Source organism: Babylonia areolata, chromosome 10 (genome assembly GCF_041734735.1).
Source record: "Babylonia areolata isolate BAREFJ2019XMU chromosome 10, ASM4173473v1, whole genome shotgun sequence".
NCBI classification, from domain to species: domain Eukaryota; kingdom Metazoa; phylum Mollusca; class Gastropoda; order Neogastropoda; family Buccinidae; genus Babylonia; species Babylonia areolata.
Genome location: NC_134885.1, coordinates 5,661,451 through 5,687,982, shown reverse-complemented (window position 1 = coordinate 5,687,982; position 26,532 = coordinate 5,661,451). Strand labels below are relative to the sequence as shown.

Here is a 26,532-nt window from a genome sequence, read left to right as displayed (position 1 = left end):
CAGACATTCTTCAACACCTGTCTGAGGCGCATCTACAAGATCTGATGGCAGGAGAAGATCCAAAACGAAGATCTGTGGGAGAGAGTGGGACAGGAACCAGTGGCCAAGCAGATACTGCGGAGGAAGTGGGGCTGGATCGGACACACCCTCAGGAAGCCAGCGTCCAGCATCACACGCCAAGCCCTGACCTGGAACCCGCAGGGAAAGAGGAAGAGAGGCCGGCCTCGCAACAGCTGGAGGCGAGATACCGAGGCACAGCTGAAGCAGCAAGGGACCAACTGGACTGGAATGGCCAGAACAGCCCAGAACAGAGTGCGATGGCGAGGGGTCGTCGATGGCCTATGCTCCACCAGGAGCGATGGGCAAAATGAATGAAATATGACTAAGTTTTAAATGGTATCGAAACACAAGTGATAGAAAACACACAACTACACTCTTTATTGCTGTCACAGATCATCCATACCTCACACTTAGGGACATCTGGCTCAGCGTTCAAGCACTTCATTTTAGAGGAGTCGTTTGCAGCTGCCAGCGTCATCTGAAGCCGTAGCAGTTCGTTCTGGGTTTGACTGGATCACAAACAAAATAGACATTTCATTTTCATACACTAAAAGAAAACAGAATATATAACATTGAAAACACAGTTCAAGGGGTGCCAAACTGCACTGTATCTCAGGTATGGACCTCTGAATCTGACATACAATATAACATGAAATAATGGATGGAGAAAAGAAGTGGTAAAAGTGAATATGGATAAAACAGAGATGATTACAATGTGTCTGGTTGAAGATGGGGGAAAAGGGGCTTAAAGAGAACCTGAGATGAGTAGACACTGAGGAAAAGAGAAATACAAAGAAAAATTCATAAACTGAAAAGGACTATTATCTTAATCCTTATACGGGCTCAAGGCCAAAAGGTCTTGGTATTCATCGCTTCTCAAAAATCATAATTTGACAGACTTTGATGAAGATAATAACAAACCTCTATGCAATATTTCAAAATCCCCCAAGACTCAAAGCAACCAAAATGACTTTGTCCAAAGTGTATCTACACTTACGAGATGTTTAAAACATTGATGAAATGACTATAAGTCGTTCAGATTTGACAATAAACCAAGATCCTGTGTGCAAGTAACAGAATCCATGGCAACAAAATGGCAGTCCATGGCAAAATTCGCAAAATCCACTTTGATAGTAAACCAGACACATGTGCAGATATAAAAAAAAGAAACGAAAAGAAAATGGTGGTGCTATGCTCTCCCTGAGGACAGCAGCCCAAAATTCACACAATGAAATTTGTTGACTAAAATTAATACAGTTCAGTGATGTTGTTGATTCTCCTTCACAAACAAGTGAAGATGAGCAATACAGTACAATACAATACAAGACAAGACAAGACAAAACAATGCAATGCAATGCAACACAATACAATGCAATGCAACACAACACAACACAACACAACACAACACAATACAATACAATATAGTTATAACTGCAGAACCATGTTCTGATTTTCCGTGTCATACAATACAATCCAATGCAATACAATACAATACAATTCAATTCAATACAATACGATACAATACGATACAATACAACACAATACAATACAATAGAGTTATAACTGACCTGAGTTCTTTACGCAGTACCATGTTCTGATTTTCCGTGTCACGTAGACGCTGCACCACTCTGGACTCCAGGAGTCTGGCCTCCAGTTTTTCTGAACTGCTGGTGAATACATCTGGAAACAGAGGAGTCAAAATATGTAAAGGTTTTTTTTCATTCATGTGAATGTTACATTTACTCCTCTGTGTGTGTGTGTGTGTGTGTGTGTGTGTGTGTGTGTGTGTGTGTTGTGATGCGTGATGTGTTGCATTGTGTTGTGATGTGTTGTGGTGTGTTGCATTGTGTTGTGCTGCATTGTGTTGTTGCTTTGTGTTGTGTTGCATTGTGTCGTGTTGTGTCGTGTCCTGTCATGCTGTGTCATGTTGTGTTGCATTGCAATGCGTTGTGCTGCATTGCAATGCGTTGTGTCCAGTTGTGGTGTGTTGCATTACATTGTATTATTGTTTCATTTTCACAAGGTTTATTTTTGAGATCTTCATAAAACACAGACATCATATCAAACAAAAGACGGGCGCAATAGCCGAGTGGTTAAAGCGTTGGACTGTCAATCTGAGGGTCCCAGGTTCGAATCATGGTGACGGCGCCTGGTGGGTGAAGGGTGGAGATTTTTACGATCTCCCAGGTCAACATATGTGCAGACCTGCTAGTGCCTGAACCCCCTTCATGTGTATATGCAAGCAGAAGATCAAACGCGCACGTTAAAGATCCTGTAATCCATGTCAGCGTTCGGTGGGTTATGGAAACAAGAACATACCCAGCATGCACACCCCCGAAAACGGAGTATGGCTGCCTACATGGCGGGGTAAAAACGGTCATACACGTAAAAGCCCACTCGTGTGCATACGAGTGAACGTGGGAGTTGCAGCCCACGAACGCAGAAGAAGAAGAAGAAGATATCAAACAAAAAGATCAGATGCTGTTTCTTCCATAACAAGCATGCTGACTCCTCCTTTTCCTTCTTTATTTTCTTTTTCCATAAGCATGTACATGGTATAAATCGTCAAGTAATACTGAAAAGCGTTGTCACTAACAAAATTAGCCAGGAATTGTTTTTAATAATAATAATAATGGATACTTATATAGCACACTATCCAGAAATCTGCTCTAGGTGCTTTACAAAAACGCTTTGTTAACATAAAACATTACATCTATGTTACATACACACACACACACGACACACACACACACACACACACACACTGCATACATACATTTTAACAATACATGTGTATCTAACAGCTACCCTAACACATACGCACACATAGGCAGGCACAAACTTACATAAACTCACGCATACACAATACACATTCATATACATGCATGTAGTTATGTACACATACATATGTATACACACATAGTCAAGCACAGCTAACGCAAAGGAAGTGGACCTGCCACAATTGAACTTACTGCTGAGGGAAAAGGTGAGTTTTGAGACGAGATTTAAAAGATGCGAAGGAATCAGAATGACGGAGGTTATCAGGGAGCTTGTTCTATGTCTTCCAGCAAAACACAAAAAAAAAAGAAAAAGAAAAAAAAGAAAAGAAAGTGGCAGATAACCAACTGCAGAGTCGCTGTTATTTTGTACAACAGAATAACCAACTCGATGTTTGAGCTGCGATCTTTTAACCCGCTCCACTTCCACTTCATTTCTGATTCCATCGCTCAGATCATCCTGACCAAGCTGTTTGAAACATGGAACATTGCTGAGGGTAAGGGTGATGGTAGGAGTGGTGGTCTTCATTTGTGTCAGTTTCAGTTTCTCAAGGAGGCGTCACTGTGTTCGGACAAATCCATGTACGCTACACCACATCTGTAATGCCATCTGTTCAGTTAACAATATACAGATTCTTGAACTGCCTGGGTTGTCAATAATCAATCTTATCATAATGTCTGTTTATACAAACAGACTTATATATACAAAACATGTAGACATTACACCAACCTTCTGAAGTGAGGATGAAGTGCAGCATGTACATGACAGGCACTGCTCCCACAGTCAGCAGAATGACCAGGACTTTCTTGTGCAAACGTACCAGCATCTCTGAACAAAGGCAACAGTCACCATCAGTGAAATGCAGATCTTGGTATACATACACAGGGCAAAATATACACACACACTAATGACAATTCAATACTTTTTCAACAGCTTAAAAGGCAAGATATCTTTAGCTCTTCTTCTTCTTCTTTTTTTTTGACAAAAAAAAAGAAAACATTTTTCTGTGCTTATAGAGTAATAGTAATATTTCTTTAAATTATTGAATAGCAAGGTATTTTGATGTGAGTACCACTAACAAGATTTTTCATGAAAATCAAAACAGAATAGTGATGGCACACATGTTTTTCAAAGTAATATTCTACTTCCAGTTCTACTATTATTGGTAGTACTACTAGCTTTCGGTCACTAAATCATAGTAAAAGAAATCTTTAAAGAAATCAAACGTTTTACTAAACTGTGGGTCACTAAATCATAGTAAAATAAATCAAAATTTTTTCTAAACTGAACAGGTTTTTGTATATCATATATTCATGAAAAACAGACATAAATCAAAATTTCTTCTTCTTGTTCTCCCTATCTTTGTTAATAAGAGTCAATGGGGTGCCGTACAAAAGAACTATTCACCAGGTAATAATAATGATAAATAATAATAACAATGTACATAATATAGATTCCACCAGGTCTGTCAGTTTTGAGTCAGAGCCTGGGTCTCCACAAATGGTTTTCCTGTCCATTCTGCAATGTTGTCAGTCCATCAGGTTTTTTCTGTCTCCTGCTCTGTCTTCCTCCATCAACAGTTCCTTGGAGGACTGTCTTAGCAAGTCCACTGGATCTTGTTAAATGGCCATACCAGAGCAGCATTCTTTTCTAAACTGACATCTGCAGACCTTCATAATCAATCTAATCTAATCCATTAAAATTTGAATGAAGGCAAGTACAAACATGTGCATTCACAGTACATACACACAAATGACAGCAAAAATGAACTGTTTAAACACACACACACACACACACACACACAAGCATGGACACACCCAAAACACACACATTTTATAGGTAACAGGTCATTTTGCCCCATTGTCAGTTCGCCCCCAACAGGTTCGCCCCATTGCCAGTTTGCCCCCAGTGAGTTTGCCCCCTTTGCCATTGTTTCGCTCCTAGCTGCCTGGTTCAGACAGATAGTTCAATATCGCTAACAGACTGTGATATTGCATGCGCAATTGATACCAGTGAAAGAAGTGTGTGTGTGTGTTTGCCCAATAAAGTCAAAGACAGAATGTAGTTTTTATGTTTTTATTTGCAAACATACACCCAGGATAAAAAGTGCAAAGGCCTATTATAGGCTAATAATAACTTTTGGCCTATAGATGCATAGGCCTATCCTATTCTATAAATGCATAGGCCTATCCTATTATCAGAAATCCAAGATTCCACGTCGTGGATTTCTGCTATCATCCTTCTTACTAGTTTTATGGTTTTTAATTTACCTTTTCAGAAACTGTTTCTGTTTCATTAACCCTAGGCTATGTAGGCCTATTTGTTTTAGCAGGCTTGTCTCCCCTCTAAGGGATAAACATAGCAGGCGGTGCGGCAAAGATTTGATTTTATTGATCCAGTTCAATTTTCGAGCCATCCTCTGTTTTGGCTATAATCATTACTACCACTTGCCTTCTGCGAAATCACAGAAAACAATACACAATCAAATGTTTATACTTTATGAACTGGTTGGGGGTGAATCAACAGAAAAAGGGGCGAAATGACCTGTGGTATGGGGGCAAACTGGCCAGCTCAGGGGCAAATTGGTTGGGGGTCAACTGACAAGGGGGCAAAACAACCGGTAACCATTTTATGCACACACAGAGAAATGACTAAAGCAAAGTTTAATCTACAATTACCTTTTAATTCCAGGAAATAGGTTCACAATCATGTAATCCCATCGATCTGCCGGAGATCCTCTTGCACCAGTGCACATCTGCCATAATGCAACACCATTTGACAACTGATGCCATTTGATTATTCATACAGCAAACCATAACAAAAATGAATATGAAAAGTGGATTATCATTTTTTGATGAAGTTTGTTTTGTTTTTTTCAACAGGCATTGCAGGTATAACTTTAAGTGAGATTGAATATTACTTTTTTTGGGGGGGGGGGTTCCACTGATGCATGGATAAATGATTTTAGAATTTCACGGAAGGCGTAAGTATGATCAGTTTTAGAAGGAAAAAAGTTATTTAAGCTTTGTGCCTGATAAAAGTGAAAGAATGCCCCCTTTTCTGAAACCTAAACTACAGTGTTATTCAATCGATGAATTTTTGATAGTGAATAAACAATTTCACAAACGTACAAGCACTAATGTCCTTTTTAATGCGTTGCTCTCCGACACATTTATCATTGGGACACCACTTTGGAAATCATTTCCTTCATCACTGATCATCCCACAATCATAGTTGTGATACTCGAGGCTATCAAAGCAATGAAAACCGCTGAGTGGGAAACCATTCATTAAGAAGATCTGCTGTTTTTGTGCTCATTTTTATTCACAACTATGGAACGAAATCATGTTAAAACAGAGTACTGATTAAAATATCGGTAATTCAATAATGAAATACAACTTACATAGGATGTAAACGTCGACAGCCCAATGTACTGAAGCAGACGCAGAGTTGCCTGAATGAGAGTGAATAAGAATTGCGTCCCCTGATGCAGAAAATAAAATGTTTTACAACGAGTGATTGGTTGTCAAAGTCCCGAATTGCCAATCAAAGCCCTCTGTGCTTCACACACTATCTGTTCCAAAACAACATCATGGCTTCACAGTACGTGAAGAACTTGTTCGCAGAATACAAAAGAGCTGTTGCCAAAAACCCACAGCTTGTTACCCAGTTAGAGTCAGTGTTCAGGGTTTCATCATACCTTGTTGCAGGTTTGTGCTTCACTTAGACCCTGTCAGTGCTGCGTCGAGGCCGTACGATGTTCGAGATAAACTGTTCCACTTTCAGATGCGTAGACAGTAGACTTCACTTGAGTTGGACTTTGATATGACGCCTGAGTTTTAGCTGCACAGTCGTGCAAAATCAGCACATGAAAAAAGTAGATGATCATTATATTGAATTCATAATTTGATTCATGGAGAACAAATTCAGAATAGAATCGCACATCACAACACACACACATAGTTTCGGTTTTAAGGTGTCAGCGTGCGAACAGATCCATACACGCTACACCACATCTATTGGAAAATAAAAGGTGCAGATGCATGACCATTGCAGAACTCAACACGCTGATCAGGTCTTGAAAAACTCAATCCGGAAACACACACACACACACACACACACACAGTGATTTGGCATTTCTGTTGCAGGCCGCTTCCATGATTCCCAGGTGTTGTCGGAGCTGTTTTACACAGCTTCGAACCTGATAGTGATGCTGAATGATGCCATTCTGAGGAAGAAGGCTGTCATTGATGGGGCCATTCCAAAAACTGTAAGATGGTCACATCTCTGTCTCCCTGTGTGTGTGTGGGTGTTGTGTTGTGTTGTGTGTGTGTATGCATCTGTCTGTCTGTCTTGTCAGTCTCATTCTATCTCTTTATGATGAGTATCTCTTGTCTGTCTGTCTGTCTGTCTGTCTCTCTCTCTCTCTCTCTCTTCCCATATATGTTGTAATAAGTAATAATTCAGTTGTTGTTGACTGGAAAACTAACGGAAAGGAATGGTACAAATTCTTGTCCAGTAACACTAACAGTAACAGCCAGGCAGAAGATTGTAATGGCTTTCACACACACACACACACACACACACACACACACACACACACACACACACACACACACACACACACACACACACACACAAGTATAGACTTCGTTTAAATGCCTTTCGTACAAAATTTTAAAAAAATATAAAATGTATATGCGGTAAGCAAATAACTGTAAGCCATCTACTCATTCATTGTCCGAGCATAAGACAGTTACTTCCAAAAGATGTAGCTGATGACTTTTCTTCCAATATTTCATTAGCCACTGAAAAGATTTTGAATGATTATTCATTGCTTAGAATGTTTTCAGAAATTTTAAACTCCAGTCCAGTTGGTATCCTCCTTTGATGTATTATATTTAATACTGTTATTTATATTTACATTGTTGTAGGTTAATACTTGTTGATATCCATATACAATACACACCACAACCTCTTTAGACTTTTTCTTATAATATACTTTTCCTCTGATACATAACATGAACTTTCTTTTTTTTTTCTTCTTCTTCTTTTTTTTTTTTTACACTAATATTCACATGCATTCCCTTTCCTTTATACACTACTTTACTCCTTTCCGTCTAAAAACACTTATAGTGAATAGACGTTAAACTGAAGAAAACTGAAGAACACACACACACACACACACACACACACACACACACACATGCATGCACGCACAAGGGGAAAGAACTGAATGGAAGATAAAGGACGTACTTTTGTTTGTAATATTAATCTTATGTGATAATCAGTTTTACTAAAACATTGACATGTAAGTGTCAAGTGTTGAAAAATTATTGAATGGAAAAAAAATCTAGTTGTTACTGTGTGTCTGTGATTAATGTGAATGCATGTGATGTACGTTGTAAATGTATACTACAACTTGTACAAGATAAGTTTGAAATAACAGACGGCCAGCCAGAAGCAGCTGATGCGCATCATCACGGTGTTGGAGTACGTGGAGGTGTTCATTGAGATGACGGCGCTGCGCCTGTGGGGACAGACAGGACGCTGGATCGCCATCACCGCCATCCAGATCGCCAAGTCAGTGAACTCTTTGATCTTTCCCCATCATAGGACACTCTTATTTCAGTTTATCGTAAACTCTTTCATCGCCAAGTTTCTGTGTGAAAAACACTCCCTAGCACCAGATATTTGTGAAACAATGCTGTCAGTCACAGGCTTCAGTTCATGTCAAAACAACACAGTGGATTTGTGCACTTCAAACATGGTTAGGGGGCAAATTTTAGTCATTGTTCTATTGGAAGGAAACTGGCTGCAGCTGTCAAGCTTAGTTACAATGTGAAAAATGGTCTTACCAACATGACCCCTTGATGTTGACAAAAGTTGCCTATGGTGGTGCACTGTCAAGTCAACAAAAGTCGCGTATGGCGGTGAGTCAAGGATATTGTCATTGCATTCGGAAAAATCCACTCATGCTACACGAAATCTGCTGGGCAGATGCTGACAAGCAGCATAACCCAAACACATTGGTCAGGCCTTGAATGCATGCATATATATATATATATATCTTTGTTTACCGATCAGATACTCTACAGAGATTGTCAGTGTGTGTTTAGCTAATAATAGTGTACCGATTTTTACAGACTTGTGCTTTATTAGGCTAGGTTTTCAGATTCTCACCAATTAAAGATGACACGCAGGTTTCTGAACTTTGAAGAAATGAAAATAAAGAACACGAAGAATTACAGAGAAAGGGTGGTCGGTTGGGGAAGTGAGCACATGAGCACAAAAGGAGTAATATCAATATTTCAGTTGACTACATCCAGTATTGTGATTTATTGTTGGAATGAATGATAAATCAATCAGTGATTTGTTGTTGGAATGAATAATAAATCAATCAGTGGAATGTTAGTATTTTTCTATTTTTCATCGATAAACTATTGTATATTATTTCTGTTATGTTTTTCTTCTTTTTTTTTTCTTTAATTACCAGTTTTGTTGACACTTATTGCTCTTATTCTTTAGTGCTGGCAAAACTTCTGTATGTGTTTGTGTGTGTGTGCATATGTGTGTGTGTGTGTGTGTGTGTGTGTGTGTGTAATGAAGAAAATCTGTTAAATGTTGATAACCTCTGGCATTGACAAGTGTGTGTGTGTTACTGTATATATATGTGTGTGTGTGTGTGTGTGTGTGTGTGTGCAGATTTGTGCATTGAAAATAATCTGTTTCATGATGATTATCTTTGGCATTGACAACAATACTTTTGAACGTGCCTGTGACAGAGCTGTAGCCCGCTACCTGCTGTTGGTGTACTTCAAGGCGGGGATACAACCAGTGCCCCCTATCTGCCCCCTGAACCGACGCCTCCTGACCGACGACAAGGGGGACGAGCAGCAGCAGAGTCAGCAGCAGGAGGTGGGTGTGTCTGAGGTGATAGACTGGGGGGTGGGTAATGCAGGTTAAGTGTGGTCAGACGCTGGGTAAAGCAGGGTAAAAGTGTGATCAGAGGCTGGGTAAAGCAGGGTAAAAGTGTGGTCAGAGGCTAGGTAAAAGTGTGATCAGAGGCTGGGTAAAGCAGGGTAAAAGTGTGATCAGAGGCTGGGTAAAGCAGGGTTAAAGTGTGATCAGAGGCTGGGTAAAGCAGGGTAAAAGTGTGGTCAGAGGCTGGGTAAAGCAGGGTAAAAGTGTGATCAGAGGCTGGGTAAAGCAGGGTAAAGTGTGATCAGAGGCTGGTAAAGCAGGGTAAAAGTGTGGTCAGAGGCTGGGTAAAGCAGGGTAAATGTGTGATCAGATCCTTGGTAAAGCAGGGTAAATGTGTAGTCAGACTTAGAGGCTGGCCGTCTGATAGCCTTCACTAAGGTCTTCATCTACAGCCCAGTGAAATTCAGCTAGATGTTGGTATGGGCTGTTCCTTGGACACAGTAGCTGAGTTGTTAGAGTTTGGGACTTATAATTAGTTTCAGTGTTTGGGTTCTGTTGTAAACCCTGCTAGTGGCATTTGGTGGGTTTGGGGTGGACATTATTATTATTTTTTTTTTTTAGTCTTCCCAGTCAGCAGATATATGTAGACTTGCTGCTTTCTTGATTCACTTTGTATTTATACATATGCTGAAGATGAAATACACATACTACAGGTCATGTTATCCAAGTCAGCATTATACGGGATAGGGAAACATGAACATGTCCAGCATGATCACCCCTGAAAACGGTGAATGGCTGCCAAAATGGTAGAGTAAAAGTGTTGATAATGATGTACACTGATGATATGCTGTCTTTATGGAGAGCAATATTGTATAATACTTCACAGTAATACAGTAACAGAGGGAATTTAGTGCACAGCAGGCTAAAATACAAAAGAAGTTATGCCGAAACTTTCTTTAAAGATCCAAGGTATGAAATACAGGAATTTACCTGCATTGACCCCCCCCCCCCCCCCCCATATCCCCCCCCTTTTTTTTAAATATTTTTATTTTTTTTACAGTGAACTGAATTTGCTCACAATTTATACTTGCCGATTGGAAAGTATATTTTTCAGTTTTTCAGTAGTAATTACATGAACACCATGTTAGTAACTTGTAACGGAAAGGTACAGCACTTTTCTCTTTCTTTCAGTGCAGCATCAAGTAACCAGTGTATTAATTTTTCCCACAAATGTCCAAGAAAAAAGGGTTTTAAAAAGAAAATGAACTGCTTACTATGTTGTTTTTTTCTTGTGGAGTAATTATTGTGAGTTCAGTGAGGTTGATTATGATTAGGATGACAGTGATGATGATAAGGAAGATGTTGATTACGATGGTGATGGGGATGATCTGTACAGTGGAGCAGAGTGTGAGACAGTAACAGAGTTAATGGAATGTTCACTGTGGTGACGAAGAAACAGTTGAGAGTGGTGCTGTCTGTGAACTGACCAGGACGTAGAAGAGAGTGGCACCGACATGCCGAATGGAATCCATGTGCCCATCACCGTCACCCTGAAACGATCAGGCAAAGTGATGAGGACTCTGGCCATGGGTAGGTGACACTGTCCATCTCTCCTCCCTTCTTTGTTTGTTGTTGTTGTTGTTAGGAGGAAGGTGGCAGAATGGTTAAGACGCTCAGCTGCCAGTACAGAGATTCTGTGAGGGTCTGGGTTCGAATCCCACTCTCGCCCTTCCTCCCAAGTTTGACTGGAGAATCAAACTGAGCGTCTAGTCTTTCAGATGAGATGATAAACCGAGGTCCCGTGTACAGTATGCACTTGGTGTGCTGAAAAAGAACCCATGGCAACGCGAGTGTTGTCCTCTGGCAAAATTATGTTAAAAGAAATCCACTCTGATAGGTACACAAATACATAAGCATGCACTCAAGGCCTGACAAGCGCGCTGGGTTATGCTGCTGTTAGGCATCTGCCGAGCAGATGTGGTGTAGTGTATATGGATTTGTCTGAACGCAGTGACGCCTCCTTGAGAAACTGAAACTGTTGTTAAAGTTTCTTTGTAATTGATCTTTTTGTTGTTGTTGTTGTCAAAGTTTCTATAGTTCTTTATGATTGATCTTTTTGTTGACTCACTTGTGTAAACAAAATGAGTCTATGTTATAACCTGTTGTTCAGTTGTGTGTGTGTGTGTGTGTGTGGTAAACTTTAACAGTGCCAAATTCTCTGGTTGTTGTTTTTAAAGTTTTTACAGGAGTTCTTTTCGGTTGATCTGATTTGTTGTTGTTCTACAGGCGTTCTTTATGATGGTTCTTTTAGTTTTTGTTGTTGTTGTTGTTTCTAAAGTTTTTACAGTTCTTTATGATTAATTTGTTTGTGTTGTTTTTAAAATTTCTACAGTTTTTTATGGTTGATCTCTGTTTGTTGCTGTTTTTAGTTTCTGCAGAAAATCTTTAGGGTTGGTTGATCTGTGTTTGATGTTCTTGCTGTTAAAGTTTCTGCAAAAGTTCTTATGATTGATCTGTGTTTTTATCATTCAGAAGATCTTCATGATTGATCTCTGTTTTCTCATTTTGTGTAGTCTGTGTTGTTTTCTGTGTATGTTTTTACTACATGCAGATTTCACCCTCAAAATGTTATTCTGCCAGCGAATATATATGTTACAAACAATGTGATTGAAATTGTATTGCTGTTTGTCATCAAACTGCAGTGAATAGTTAGTGATATTGGATTGCTCTAATAATACTGGATTCCAGCAGTTGTGAACTAAATTTGTAATACAGCATTACTTTGGATTGCAGTAAATGGCAACCGAAAATATATCAGATTCATTACATTGATTTGTCAAATATCACAGGTGAAATTGGTCTGTGCATTTTCTGTACATGACACTGGATTGCAAGAAGTAGTATTTTAACTTAAATTACTGCAGTACGCAGAATGTCAGTGTTAAGCTTGTACTGGCAATTGCAGTGCACTTTTGCATGGGTGTACATGCACCCTTGTTGTTGCAGTTCACTGGACGGCAGTGTTAAGATTGAATCAACAATAGCATTGCTCTTGTATATTGGTATACATGCACTCTGTGTTACTGCAGTTCACAGAGTATATTGACAAATATAGTGTACAGTTTATATATGAGTATTGCTCTCTATTGCTGCAGTACACATAATGGCAGCATTGCGATTGTATGGGCAAATTGCAGTGCACTTATATATGTGGGTACACTTGCGCTTTTGTTTATATGGGTACACTTGCACCTTTGTGCAGCACCACCCCAGCTGAGCCACAGGGACTGGCACTTACCCGGCATGAGGACAGAAGGGAAGAAGGCAGCCAGAGAAAACCTGTTTCCCTCCCCTCTCAATTCTCAGCGCCTGTGGGGAGAAACGCTTCACATTGCCAGGCCTATCGTGCACTGTATCCTTTCCTTAGTGTGCACGCTCTGCTCATGACACTGACCATTCAAGTGACTTAGCAGCAGGGCAGGGTCTCCTCTGTTGTGTGGCCTTCTGGTGACCAAACATCAATGGGTCTGTGTGGATTGCTGCCACTGGTACTGCGTTAACAAACTTTAGTGGGGTTGTTTATCAGGGACTTAGAATGAGTGGTGTGGGAGTGATGTCACTGAAACAGTGAGATGATGGGGCAGAAAAAGAAAAATCATTCAGGGTTCATTGTGACCCACAGTTTCGGAGACGGCAGGATTTAGAACGCATACCATGCTTTATTCTGTGTTGCTATAAACCATTCCTTTTCTTTGGTACCACCACCATACAATCATTTACTCTGTGTTGCTATAAACCATACATTGTGTACCCATGGTCCTAACTCTTTATCAAATATCTGTGTGAGGTATGTTGTGGATGTTTCTTTATTCACGTACCATGTTTTTCTTGAGGGAGTTTGGGGTCACGACCATGCGTGACTGAACCATCTCTCCACTGGCTGACCCAGGCCTCAGCCACACAGATTGATTTTGTGTGTTGTTTTTTTTTATCCACTTGTCCCCAGGAAACTAAAAATCATCTGGGAATTTCTAGCCCTGTTTTATTTTTTTTAAAAGACAAAAAAAAAAAAAAAACCCACTTCTAATTGCACATACTTCACTGTGACCCCATTATGCAGACTCTGGCAGGGCTTAGATTCCTGTCCTGTGCAAACTACTATCTACCTATGTGGAGAAAGCGAAAGTAGCTATGGATAATAACCCCCTGAAAAAATGTCCCTTTCCCCCTAATAGCAATATAAAAGCTGTTTACTGCAACTCTTTCAGAAAAAAACAAAGTATGTATTTGTTGAGTGGTGCTACAAAATGTGGTTTTCTGTCCTGTGCAAAAGTACCTATTCAGAGCAAAAGTAGCTATGGATAATAACCTCCTGAAAAAATTCCCTTTTCCCCAAATAGTAATATAAAGGCTGTTTACTGCAACTCTTTCAGAAAAAATCAAAGTATGTATTTGTTGAGTGGTGCTACAAAATGTTTTTTCCTGTCCTTTGCAAACCTACCTATGCGGAGAAAGCAAAAGTAGCTATGGATGATAACCTCCTGAAAAAATTCCCTTTTCCCCAAATAGTGATATAAAAGCTGTTTACTGCAACTCTTTCAGAAAAAAGAAAGTATGTATTTGTTGAGTGGTGCTACAACATGTGGTTTCCTGTCCTGTGCAAACTACTAACTACCTGTATGGAGAAAACGAATGTGGCTATGGATAATAACCTCCTGAAAAATTTCCTTTTTCCCCAGATAGTAATATAAAAGCTGTTTTCTGCAACTCTTTCAAAAAAAAAGTATGTATTTGTTGACTGGTGCTACAAAATGTGGTTTTCTGTCCTGTGCAAACCTTCCAATCTGGAGAAAGCGAAACTAGCTATGGATAATAACCTCCTGAAAAGAATTCCTTTTTCCCCAAATAGTAATTTTAATTACATATACTTAACTGTGACCCACTAGTGCAGACTCTGGCAGAGGTCTCATTCCTGTCCTGTGCAAACTACTACCCACCTATGCGGAAAAAACGAAAGTAGCTACGGCCGATATAAAAGCTGTTTACTGCAACTCTTTAAGAAAAAACAAAGCATTGAGTGGTGCTACAAAACGTGTTTTCCTTGATGGTGGACAGTGTCCAGTCTGTACCTGTTTGGTCTGTCGTCATGGAAACCATGGCTTCTGTCAGGAGGCCTGGATGTCACCAGGTAGGTCGCCATGGGGACTGCACTGATCAGTGAAATACAGAATTTCATTGTACGTCCATCCATGCGTGACTTTTTATCCAACACAGACTGTACAAAAAGATGTTGTGTTAATCAGCTGTCATGAAAATGCCTGTTTTTGGGTTGTTTTTTTTTCGTTTTTTTCCTCTTTTTTTTTTTAATCTTAAAAAAAAAAAATTTCAAAAAGGATTGCCAGAAAACCTGAAATACAGATTCCAAATGAATAGTACATTTTAAGTTCAGGTATGATGTACTGTTTACATTTCATCGTTCTGTGCAGCTGTGTTTTTTGTCTGTTGGATTGTCTTCTTGTCCTTGATAAAATAATTGGTCAACATTGGTTTTTTGACTCACTTGTGTAAACAAAGTGAGTCTATGTTTTAACCCGGTGTTCGGTTGTCTGTCTGTGTGTCCGTGGTAAACTTTAACACTGACATTTTCTCTGCAAATACTTTGTCAGTTGACGCCAAATTAGGCATAAAAATAGGAAAAATTCAGTGCTTTCCAGTCATCTTGTTTAAAACAATATTGCACCTCTGGGATGGGCACAAAAAAATAAAAAATGAAGCCTAATATACTGTTATATTTATATTTTTTGTATTCTCTAAACTTGGCACTTTGATCTGATATTCTGACCCAGCAACAAGAGCAGTCATTATTATCATTTTTTGTTCAAACAGGAACTTCTTTTGCAAAGCATGGAAGTTTTATTTATTTGCAAACGTTTTGATGTAGATAGTAAAAAAGGGAAATTACTCTGTAATTAATGCTAGGGGGACTTAATTTGCTTTAAACTGATCTTTCTCATCTTAAACATTACATTTTGAAATTATACTCAATACATGAAAAGCTTGGATTTTTTTTTAAGTGTATCACAAGTGAGTCTTGAAGGCCTTGCCTCTCTTGTTGTTGTTGTAATTGTTGTTTTTAACCTTTTCCATTTTTGTTAACATGAAGATCAGCCTTTTCCAAATTTATGAACCACGCAGGTCAACCTTTTCCAAATGTATAGACATGCAAGTCAGCATTGGTCAACATTGTTGTCATGTGGCAAAGATTTAAGCCTGTTGTTGCAACTGGATATGTTTGTCTACACAGTGCCAGAAGTATGTGCCCAACATCTTAGTTATTAAGGACCCTGGTTATGAGGTGTCCAGTACCTGTCATTTATTATGGACGCATTATAACCAGACATTTTGGTGATGTTATTTGGGTCTCTAACAGGAACTACGATAGTTTTCATGGACTTTTTTTTTTTTTTTTTTTTTTTAAGGGCATACAATTCATTCAGGAATTGTTTATAACCTACCCACCGAAACAAAACAAAACAAAAAAAACCACCACCACCACCCAAAAAAAAACAACACACACACACACCAAAAAACAATAAAAACAACAACAAAAAAACAGCTAGTCAGCTTTAAATACAAGCAGAAACATGATAAGTTTGGTGTTACCCTTTTTTTTAATTGTTTTATTTTCATTCTTTTGGTTTTGATCCATTCTGTGATATTAATGTATTTCGGTCTTCTGCTTTTTTTGGCGTTAACAGCTTGTGTCTGCTTGGCGACCCCAAGGACTTGAACCTCAACGAACAGGGAGAGATGCGCAGGCGGTGTATGATGCTGCTGCTGTACCTCCTGAGGTCTCCATTCTATGACAGATATTCACAGTGAGTGCTTGCTCTGTCTGCTACAGTCACGACACTGTCAGTGACAAATAGTATATGACATAGAGTGAGTTCAGTTAGGTGAGGAATCAAGTATCTCTTGGTCTCTCCATTCTGTGACAGATGTTCACAGTGAGTGTTCACTCTGGCTGCTACAGTCATGACACTGTCAGTGACAAATAGTATATGACATAGAGTGAGTTCAGTTAGGTGAGGAATCAAGTATCTCCTGGGCTCACCATTCTATGACAGATATTCACAGTGAGTGCTCGCTCTGTCTGCTACAGTCATGACACTGACAGTGACAAATAGTATATGACATAGAGTGAGTTCAGTTAGGTGAGGAATCAAGTATCTCCTGGGCTCTCAATTCTGTGACAGATATTCACAGTGAGTGCTCACTCTGGCTGCTAGTCATGACACTGACAGTGACAAATAGTATATGACATAGAGTGAGTTCAGTTAGGTGAGGAATCAAGTTTTAAATTACACATACTTAACCGTGACCCAGTGGTGCAGACTCCGGCAGGGGTCTGGATTCTTGTCCTGTCCAGACTACTAGTCCACTATGCAGAGAAATCAAGAGAAGCTGCGGCAAATAGCCTCCCTTGGTGGTTACCTCCCTTGTGTTACCGAAAGCAGCGTCCTCTTTTCCGGCAGCCATCTTGGATTTCCTGACCTGTCCTACATTTGTGGCTAAGTTTTTTTGCGTTTTATACGTTTCTATATATATTTCCTATCTCCTGAGGTCTCCATTCTATGACAGATATTCACAGTGAGTGCTTGCTCTGTCTGCTACAGTCATGACACTGACAGTGACAAATAGTATATGACATAGAGTGAGTTCAGTTTGGTGAGGAATCAAGTATCTTCTGGGCTCACCATTCTATGACAGATATTCACAGTGAGCACTCGCTTTGGCTGCTACAGTCATGACACTGACAGTGACAAATCGTATATGATATAGAGTGAGTTCAATTAGGTGAGGAATCAAGTTTTAAATTACACATACTTAACCGTGACCCACTGGTGCAGACTCCGGCAGGGGTCTGGATTCCTGTCCTGTCCAGACTACTAGTCCACTATGCAGTTGAAATCAAAAGAAGCTGCGGCAAATAGCCTCCCTTGGTAGTTACCTCCCTTGTGCTACCGAAAGCAGCATCCTCTTTTCCGGCAGCCATCTTGGATTTCCTGACCTGTCCTAAGTTTTTTTTTTGTATTTTATACGTTTCTATATATATTTCCTATCTCCTGAGGTCTCCATTCTGTGACAGATATTTACAGTTAGTGCTTGCTCTGTCTGCTACAGTCATGACACTGACAGTGACAAATAGTTTTTGACATCGAGTGAGTTCAGTTAGGTGAGGAATCAAGCATCTCTTGGGCTCTCCATTCTGTGACAGATATTCACAGTGAGTGCTCACTCTGGCTGCTACAGTCATGACACTGACAGTGACAGATAGTATATGACATAGAGTGAGTTCAATCAGGTGAGGAATCAAGTATCTCCTGGGTTCTCAGTTCTGTGACAGATATTCACAGTGAGTGCGCACTTTGGCATCAGTAATGACACTTATAAAGGAATGGTGCATAAAACACAGTCAAAGTTTAAAATTGTGTACAGAGGAAAAATTGTCATGTTGTTGAAACTGATGTCTGTGTGATGTTGTGTACATAGATTAAACTGAGGTCTGTGTGGTGTTGTGTACAGAGAAAAGATCATGTTGTTGAAACTGATGTCTGTGTGATGTTGTGTACAGAGGAAAAATTGTCATGTTGTTGAAACTGATGTCTGTGTGGTGTTGTGTACAGAGGAAAAATTGTCATGTTGTTGAAACTGATGTCTGTGATATTGTGTACAGAGGAAAAATTGTCACGTTGTTGAAACTGATGTCTGTGAGATGTTATGAACAGAGGAGAGATCAAACTGATGTCTGTCTGATGTTGTGCACAGAGGAAAGATCATGTTGATCAAATTGATGTCTGTGTGATGTTGTGTACAGAGGAGAGATCAAACTGATGTCTGTGTGATGTTGTGCACAGAAGAAAGATTGTGTTGATCAAACTGATATCTGTATGATGTTGTTTACAGAAGAAAGATCATGTTGCTCAAGTTGATGTCTGTGTGGTGTTATTTACAGAGGAAGATCAAACTGATGTCTTTGATGTTGTGCACAGAGGAAAGATCATGTTTGTCAAACTGATGCCTGTGTATAGTGTTGTGTGCAGAGGAAAGATCATCATGTTGGTGAAACTGATGTCTGTGATGTTATGTACAGAGGAAAGATGTTGGGATACTGATGTCTGTGTGATGTTGTGTACAGAGGAAAGATGTTGGGATACTGATGTCTGTGATGTTATGTACAGAGGAAAGATGTTGGGATACTGATGTCTGTGTGATGTTGTGTACAGAGGAAAGATGTTGGGATACTGATGTCTGTGATGTTATGTACAGAGGAAAGATGTTGGGATACTGATGTCTGTGTGATGTTGTGTACAGAGGAAAGATGTTGGGATACTGATGTCTGTGATGTTGTGTACAGAGGAAAGATGTTGGGATACTGATGTCTGTGATGTTGTGTACAGAGGAAAGATGTTGGGATACTGATGTCTGTGTGATGTTGTGTACAGAGGAAAGATGTTGGGATACTGATGTCTGTGTGATGTTGTGTACAGAGGAAAGATGTTGGGATACTGATGTCTGTGTGATGTTGTGTACAGAGGAAAGATGTTGGGATACTGATGTCTGTGTGATGTTGTGTACAGAGGAAAGATGTTGGGATACTGATGTCTGTGATGTTGTGTACAGAGGAAAGATGTTGGGATACTGATGTCTGTGTGATGTTGTATACAGAGGAAAGATGTTGGGATACTGATGTCTGTGTGATGTTGTGTACAGAGGAAAGATGTTGGGATACTGATGTCAGTGTGATGCTGTGTACAGAGGAAAGATGTTGGGATACTGATGTCTGTGTGATGTTGTGTACAGAGGAAAGATGTTGGGATACTGATGTCTGTGTTATATTGTGTACAGAGGAAAGATGTTGGGATACTGATGTCTGTGATGTTATGTACAGAGGAAAGATGTTGGGATACTGATGTCTGTGTGATGTTGTGTACAGAGGAAAGATGTTGGGATACTGATGTCTGTGTTATATTGTGTACAGAGGAAAGATGTTGGGATACTGATGTCTGTGATGTTATGTACAGAGGAAATATGTTGGGATACTGATGTCTGTGATGTTGTGTACAGAGGAAAGATGTTGGGATACTGATGTCTGTGTGATGTTGTGTACAGAGGAAAGATGTTGGGATACTGATGTCTGTGATGTTATGTACAGAGGAAAGATGTTGGGATACTGATGTCTGTGTGATGTTGTGTACAGAGGAAAGATGTTGGGATACTGATGTCTGTGTGATGTTCTGTACAGAGGAAAGATGTTGGGATACTGATGTCTGTGTGATGTTGTGTACAGAGGAAAGATGTTGGGATACTGATGTCTGTGTGATGTTATGTACAGAGGAAAGATGTTGGGATACTGATGTCTGTGTGATGTTGTCTACAGAGGAAAGATGTTGGGATACTGATGTCTGTGTGATGTTGTGTACAGAGGAAAGATGTTGGGATACTGATGTCTGTGTGATGTTCTGTACAGAGGAAAGATGTTGGGATACTGATGTCTGTGTGATGTTGTGTACAGAGGAAAGATGTTGGGATACTGATGTCTGTGTGATGTTGTGTACAGAGGAAAGATGTTGGGATACTGATGTCTGTGTGATGTTCTGTACAGAGGAAAGATGTTGGGATACTGATGTCTGTGTGATGTTGTGTACAGAGGAAAGATGTTGGGATACTGATGTCAGTGTGATGTTGTGTACAGAGGAAAGATGTTGGGATACTGATGTCTGTGTTATATTGTGTACAGAGGAAAGATGTTGGGATACTGATGTCAGTGTGATGTTGTGTACAGAGGAAAGATGTTGGGATACTGATGTCTGTGATGTTATGTACAGAGGAAAGATGTTGGGATACTGATGTCTGTGTGATGTTGTGTACAGAGGAAAGATGTTGGGATACTGATGTCTGTGTGATGTTGTGTACAGAGGAAAGATGTTGGGATACTGATGTCTGTGATGTTATGTACAGAGGAAAGATGTTGGGATACTGATGTCTGTGATGTTGTGTACAGAGGAAAGATGTTGGGATACTGATGTCTGTGTGATGTTGTGTACAGAGGAAAGATGTTGGGATACTGATGTCTGTGATGTTGTGTACAGAGGAAAGATGTTGGGATACTGATGTCTGTGTGATGTTGTGTACAGAGGAAAGATCGTGATGTTGCTGAAAATGATGGCTGACAACGTGCCTGGCATGTCACTGCTCATGCGTGAGTATTTCCTCTTTGTCTGGCCATCCTCTCTGTGTCATAGTGTGTGTGTCAGTGTATTGGGAACTCTGTGTTGTGTGTGTGTGTGTGTGTGTGTGTGTGTGCGTGCGTGTGTGTATATGTGTGTGTATTTGGGACTGTGCGTGTATGTTTTTCTCTGTGTTTAGGACTGCGTGTGTGTGTGTGTATGTGTATGTGTGTGTGTGTGTGTGTGTGTGTGTGATTGTTTTGGACTCGATGTGATGTGTATGTGTGGGGTGTAAGCATGAGCGTGTGTGTGTGTGTGTGTGTGTGTGTTTTGAGGACTGTGTGTGTATGTGTTTGTGAGTGTGTGTTTGTGTATGTGTTTGGGATTGTGCATTTATGTATGTCTGTTTGTTTAGGACTCTGTGTGGTGTGTGTGTGCACGCACGCACTGATCTATAAGATATTTGTATTGTGACTGTAAATTGTAAGATCTTTTGCAGTGTGTGTTAGTTTTTGGTGATTTTGTTTTGTTGATGTTCAGGTCCTTTGCTGGACTACATCCCAGAGTGGCAGAAAGTTTACTTCTACATCTGGTCAACGTAACTGCCCTGGACACCGTCCAGTTGTGTGTGTGTGTGTGTGCATGTGTGCTGTGTACATGTGCCATATATGGGTGTGTGTGTGTGTGTGTGTATGTGTATGTGCACATCTGCACCCAAACTGACATGTTTTAAGCATTTGGGGCATCAGCTTTTTTTCTGATTATTCTCTATTGTTACTTTGAACCTTCAGAAATTTTAAAGCAAGAAAATCCAAAATCTATGCAAAAAATACTGCTCATTCTAGAAGATGATATTCTCTGTTTATTTATTTTTCTGAATAAAATAAATATCTACTAATTGTGACTGCTAAAATAAGTAGGCACAAGTTGTGATTGTGTACACAGTAACGCGTCACCACAAAACAAATACTGACTAGCCGCCGTGGCGAAGTGGTTAGCATCATGGACTGACGGCTGGGAGGACGCGGGTTCGAATCCCAGCGGAGGTGGGTTTTTCGGCCTGTGGCCGGCTCCTACCCAGAGTTGAGTGTGCTGTGGGCTTAAATGGGGAGACTGGGACCACACAGTCGAGTGTCATCCACTTCAAGGATGCGTCTTTGGGTGTGTTGCTCTAATTACCTGACCAACACTGCAAGTGTCTGTATCTCTCGGGCTTGGTTAATGCCGGGATATCATTATGACAGGAAGCGTAGAGTACAGCCTTGTCACGCAGTCCCAAACCAAAATGGACCTCCATAGCAACATCGTCATCATCATCCTCCTCCTCCTTCATCATCAGTATAAAAAAAACAGTCTCAAGTCTGTGGCCTCTCATGCCCTTCTCTCATGGCGACCTCAGTTTCGATACCCCTCCACTTCCATGCTTGGGGTGAGTCCTGTCAATGTTGTCAGTGTCGGCAGACTCATGGGGGGGCTGTTGTTTGAGGGACGTGGTGGCGGTCTCCACTCTGGGAGGGACGCTCACTCAGTCTGGCTCCACGACTAAGCCATTATTGTCGTTAGTAGGGGGCTTAGTAGGTGGTGTCCTAAGTACGTTAAATCAGAACAGGCACCACTGAACACCACCGAAGTGACTCAGCAGCAGTGCAGGGTCTCCTCTGGTGTGTGGCCTCCTGGCGACCTAACATCGATGGCTCCCTGTGGACTGCCGACGCTGGAACTGCGACGGACGAACCCGGGGGTGGCTGTGTGTTGGGGAATCTAAATGAGCGGCCTGGGAGTAATGCCACTGAAACGGTGCAGATGATGAGGCAGCAACAAAAAAAAAAAAAAAAAAAACTGCAAGCAGTGGTGCAGCATTTGAACTGGGGACACTGCTAGAGTTGACTGCAACTGCTTCAGTTTGTTCTTTGTTGTTTCTCCTCGAATCTTTCACCGGCATTTTGCTGTCACATCCAAAATACAGAACAAAGTGCATGTTTTGGGGTTGTTGTTTTTTTGTTTCTTTTAAATGCTGGTGTTTTAAATTCAGTTATTATGGTTAATTTGTGAAAACCCCAAAGATGTTGAAAAAAACAATACTTTTTTTGTATCAGAGATTTAAAGGCTTTAATGTGGAGTGATGGCCTAGAGGTTACGCGTCCGCCTAGGAAACAAGAAAATCTGAACGCGCTGGTTCGAATCGCGGCTCAGCCGCTGATATTTTCTCTCCCTCCAGTAGACCTTGAGTGGTGGTCTGGACGCTAGTCATTCGGATGAGACGATAAACCGAGGTTCCGTGTGCAGCATGCACTTAGCGCACGTAAAAGAACCCACGGCAACAAAAGGATTGTTCTTGGCAAAATTCTGTAGAAAAATCCACTTCAATAGAAAAAGCAAATAAAACTGCACACAGGAAAAAATACAAAAAAATGGGAGGTGCTGTAGTGTAGCGACGTGCTCTCCCTGGGGAGAGCAGCCTGAATTTCACACAGAGAAATCTCGTGATAAAAAGAAATACAAATACAAAATACAAATACAAAAATGAATAGGGTCAAGAATGTCGAATCCAAAAACATTGAAAAGAAACAAACTTTCTTAGTATCATACTGATTTAACGCTTTAAAAATGAATAGGGTCAAGAATGTCTCTGCTTCAGTGTGAAAAGTCTTATCCCGTATTGACCGAAAGAGTGAGAAACACTGTTTTGTGGGTAATTTGGCATTAGGACTTAAAGATGAAGCACTTTGTTGGATGTGAATAAGACTTACATAGACCCACAGTGTGACCTCCCTAATGCCATGCTCATTGTTTGTGCATTTAGCAGCTTTTACAGGTCAGTCCTTGTTTTTCTTTCGTTCTCTTTTTCTTTTCTTTTTGTTGTTGTTGTATACTATAACAACTATGTTTATTTGATCTGTTTGGAATGAATGTGTTTCTTATGTTGATTTTTTTTTAAAATCTTGAATGTTAAATTTATTATGTTGATTTTTTTTTTTAAATCTTGAATGTTAATTTTTATGCCTTATGTTGTTATTGTTTATATCTTGAATGTTAATTTGTCTCTTTTTTTTGTTGTTGTCAATTTCTTACACTTGTAAACTGGCCTTTCGGGATGGTCAGGCCATTATTTTCCATAAGTAGATGAATCGAAATTTTGTTTTAAAGTTGTTAAATGTTTAATATGTAATGAATAAGTTTATTTCCCTTGTGTCTGATCTTATACTTTGCTATCTTTTTGCTTTGAATTGGCTGACTGACGCATTGGCTATAGTGACTAGTGAATGGACCTTGATCAAAGCTCACAGAAGATTTAATGTCTTCACAGTGAGTTACACTGGCATCGATGAAAATTATCACACATGTGGTTGATGGGTTTGTGTGTAGGCAGAGTCACTTCAGAAGAGAATGTTGTTTTCTTGCTGTCATCAAATGTATCTGGCATGTTTGGATTTTGCTACACTTTTGCTTTTTACAATTGCTCATGGTACTACTCCTTAATGATTGCTGCTGGGGTTCAGAAACGTGTGGTGATGCTGGATGGATGAACGATCATTTGTACTGCACTGACTAACTGCTGTGTTTGATTTCATCATGATTTACATTCCATTTCTGTCCGCTGATCAGCCTCTGTTCCTCTCTCAGATTGAGATGTGTTGATATTGTTAAATCATGAACATACAAACCAATGACGACAGTCTTACTGTAGTACTATACACGTTGTTCCACTTACATCAGACTTCTCACACATCTGCCGTTGCTGTCTTATTTCTGTTTCTGAGCCTGTCATGTGAATGTCTTTCTCTCTAGTCTAGCATCCTTCACAACTGTTTTCCCACCATCATGCTGTCTCATCTCGAGAAAGCCCTGCTATTTATTTATTCATATCAAGTCTGTGTCTGCAGTTTCATACACAGAGCAGGTGACACACGTTGTTGTTTATAAAACTGAACACATACAACAGACGGAACAGGTGACTGATCAGCCTCTGTCCCCCTCTCAGATCAAGATGCGTGTTGATTTTAACAGCTGACTGATCTGTCTGTCATCAGGAAGATGCATTGAAAAATGAATTTGACTCGCATGTGGACACAGAATGAGTCCCTGCAGTACTTCTGTTTGTAACATGACATGGCAGGATCTGCTGTCAGGTAGCAGCATATCCACTGTCAGTTGATTTTCTTTTAGGAGGGGGAGGGGTCAAGAGGTTTGGGGGGGAGGGGTTTGAGGGCGAGGGGGGGAAATGGTCAGGCAGTGGATGGAACTGTTTTGCCTTCTTTCAGTTCTATGAGAAAAGTTGACTGTGGGAGAGGAGTGAAAGGACTTTGAATACATTAAAAAAACAACAACAAAAAACCCCAATATATTCATATGGTGGATGGGAACTCAAATATAAGTTACAACACTAAATGACGTGAGACATCTGCGTGTTCAAATTGTCAGAGAACAGAGCATTCTGTTATGAGGAGTGCTTTTTGGTTTGAATTGAAGGAACGTTTTGATGTTTAACATTTTTGTTTTGTTTTGTTGAAATTGTTCTGTTTGTAGACATCAATAATGATGTTGCTTATTTTGAACTTCACTCACATCCCCACCAGACACAGTTTGTGTTTGAGAGTGCTTGTATGTGTATGTGAGTGTGCAACTGTGTGTGTGTGTGTGTGTGTATGAGTGCGCAGTGTGTGTGTGTGTGTGAGTGCGCAGCATGTGTGTGTGTGTGAGTGCGCAATGTGTGTGTGTGCTTCCTGCTGACACAGTACACTTTCATCTTTTGAACAAGTCTTGATTCCATTTTAAAGCTCTTGTTTGTTAAGTACTCTGCATCTTCTGATCCTTATCCCTCTCTGCCTCAGTTAAAAAGAGAAGAAAAAGACAGAAAATGTTTGTGAAACAGTAAGATGTGGGAAACCAGTTGTAGTGAAAGTGCTGTTTTAATGGTTTGTAATCACCACCATTCCCTGATCCATGGGTTTCAAAGACTGCGTGGAAAAATTTCAAGGAAACATGGGTTTGATTGAAGTTTTCTTCTTTGTGTCTGTTGCAACATACTTGTTCTTTCAATCACATGTGGGAACAAATGTTTTGGTTATGTATCTACATTGTCATTGGTGATTTACTGCATAAAAAGCAACAAAAACAAAACATGGCTAATGCTTATTGTTGCTTGTTGATTTTGATTTCTCAGAATCATGTATACACTTAATTATCTAATGCTTATTGTTGCTTGTTGATTTTGGTTTCTCAGAATGATGTATACTACTTACTTATTCTATGTTTTTGGTTATTCTGTATGTGAATTAATTTGCTGCCAGAATGATACACAACACAAACAGGTGGTTTGTCCAATGTGAGTGCTTGCATGAATGTGTGTATGCGAATGCATGTGAACGAATGCATCCATATTGTTATTGACTATTTTTTTCTGGTTTGATTATCTGTAAAATAAGAATGATTAAAAGAAAGGCTTTTTTAAATAGATTTGTGCTTTCTGCTGAAACTGAAAAAATGCTTCATGTTTGTTTGTCTGTGTGAAACCACATCCTCAACCCTCTTCCTTTCA

General features: G+C 40.0%; 2 protein-coding genes across 2 annotated transcripts in view; one reads left to right on the top strand and one right to left on the bottom strand.

Annotated features, from left to right (window-relative positions):
* The window catches only part of LOC143286415 (xylosyl- and glucuronyltransferase LARGE1-like), a 32,319-nt gene extending 26,028 nt beyond the window's left edge, over positions 1–6,291 (bottom strand). The window contains exons 1-5 of the mRNA XM_076593976.1: positions 6,242–6,291; positions 5,517–5,593; positions 3,568–3,666; positions 1,629–1,740; positions 464–569 (exon numbers count right to left, since the gene is read on the bottom strand). Coding sequence (XP_076450091.1) covers positions 464–569; positions 1,629–1,740; positions 3,568–3,664 — 315 coding nt within the window. The 5' untranslated portion in view covers positions 3,665–3,666; positions 5,517–5,593; positions 6,242–6,291. The remainder of the gene's footprint in view (positions 1–463; positions 570–1,628; positions 1,741–3,567; positions 3,667–5,516; positions 5,594–6,241) is intronic.
* Positions 6,292–6,414: 123 nt separating this feature from the next.
* On the top strand, positions 6,415–25,179 carry LOC143286740 (peroxisomal membrane protein PEX16-like). Its single transcript, XM_076594462.1, has 10 exons — positions 6,415–6,548; positions 6,987–7,108; positions 8,288–8,421; positions 9,624–9,756; positions 11,253–11,352; positions 13,025–13,174; positions 14,878–14,950; positions 16,521–16,640; positions 20,961–21,025; positions 21,534–25,179. The coding sequence occupies exons 1-10, from the start codon at positions 6,431–6,433 to the stop codon at positions 21,593–21,595; spliced, it is 1,077 nt and encodes a 358-aa protein (XP_076450577.1). The 5' UTR covers positions 6,415–6,430; the 3' UTR covers positions 21,596–25,179.
* Positions 25,180–26,532: the final 1,353 nt, after the last annotated feature.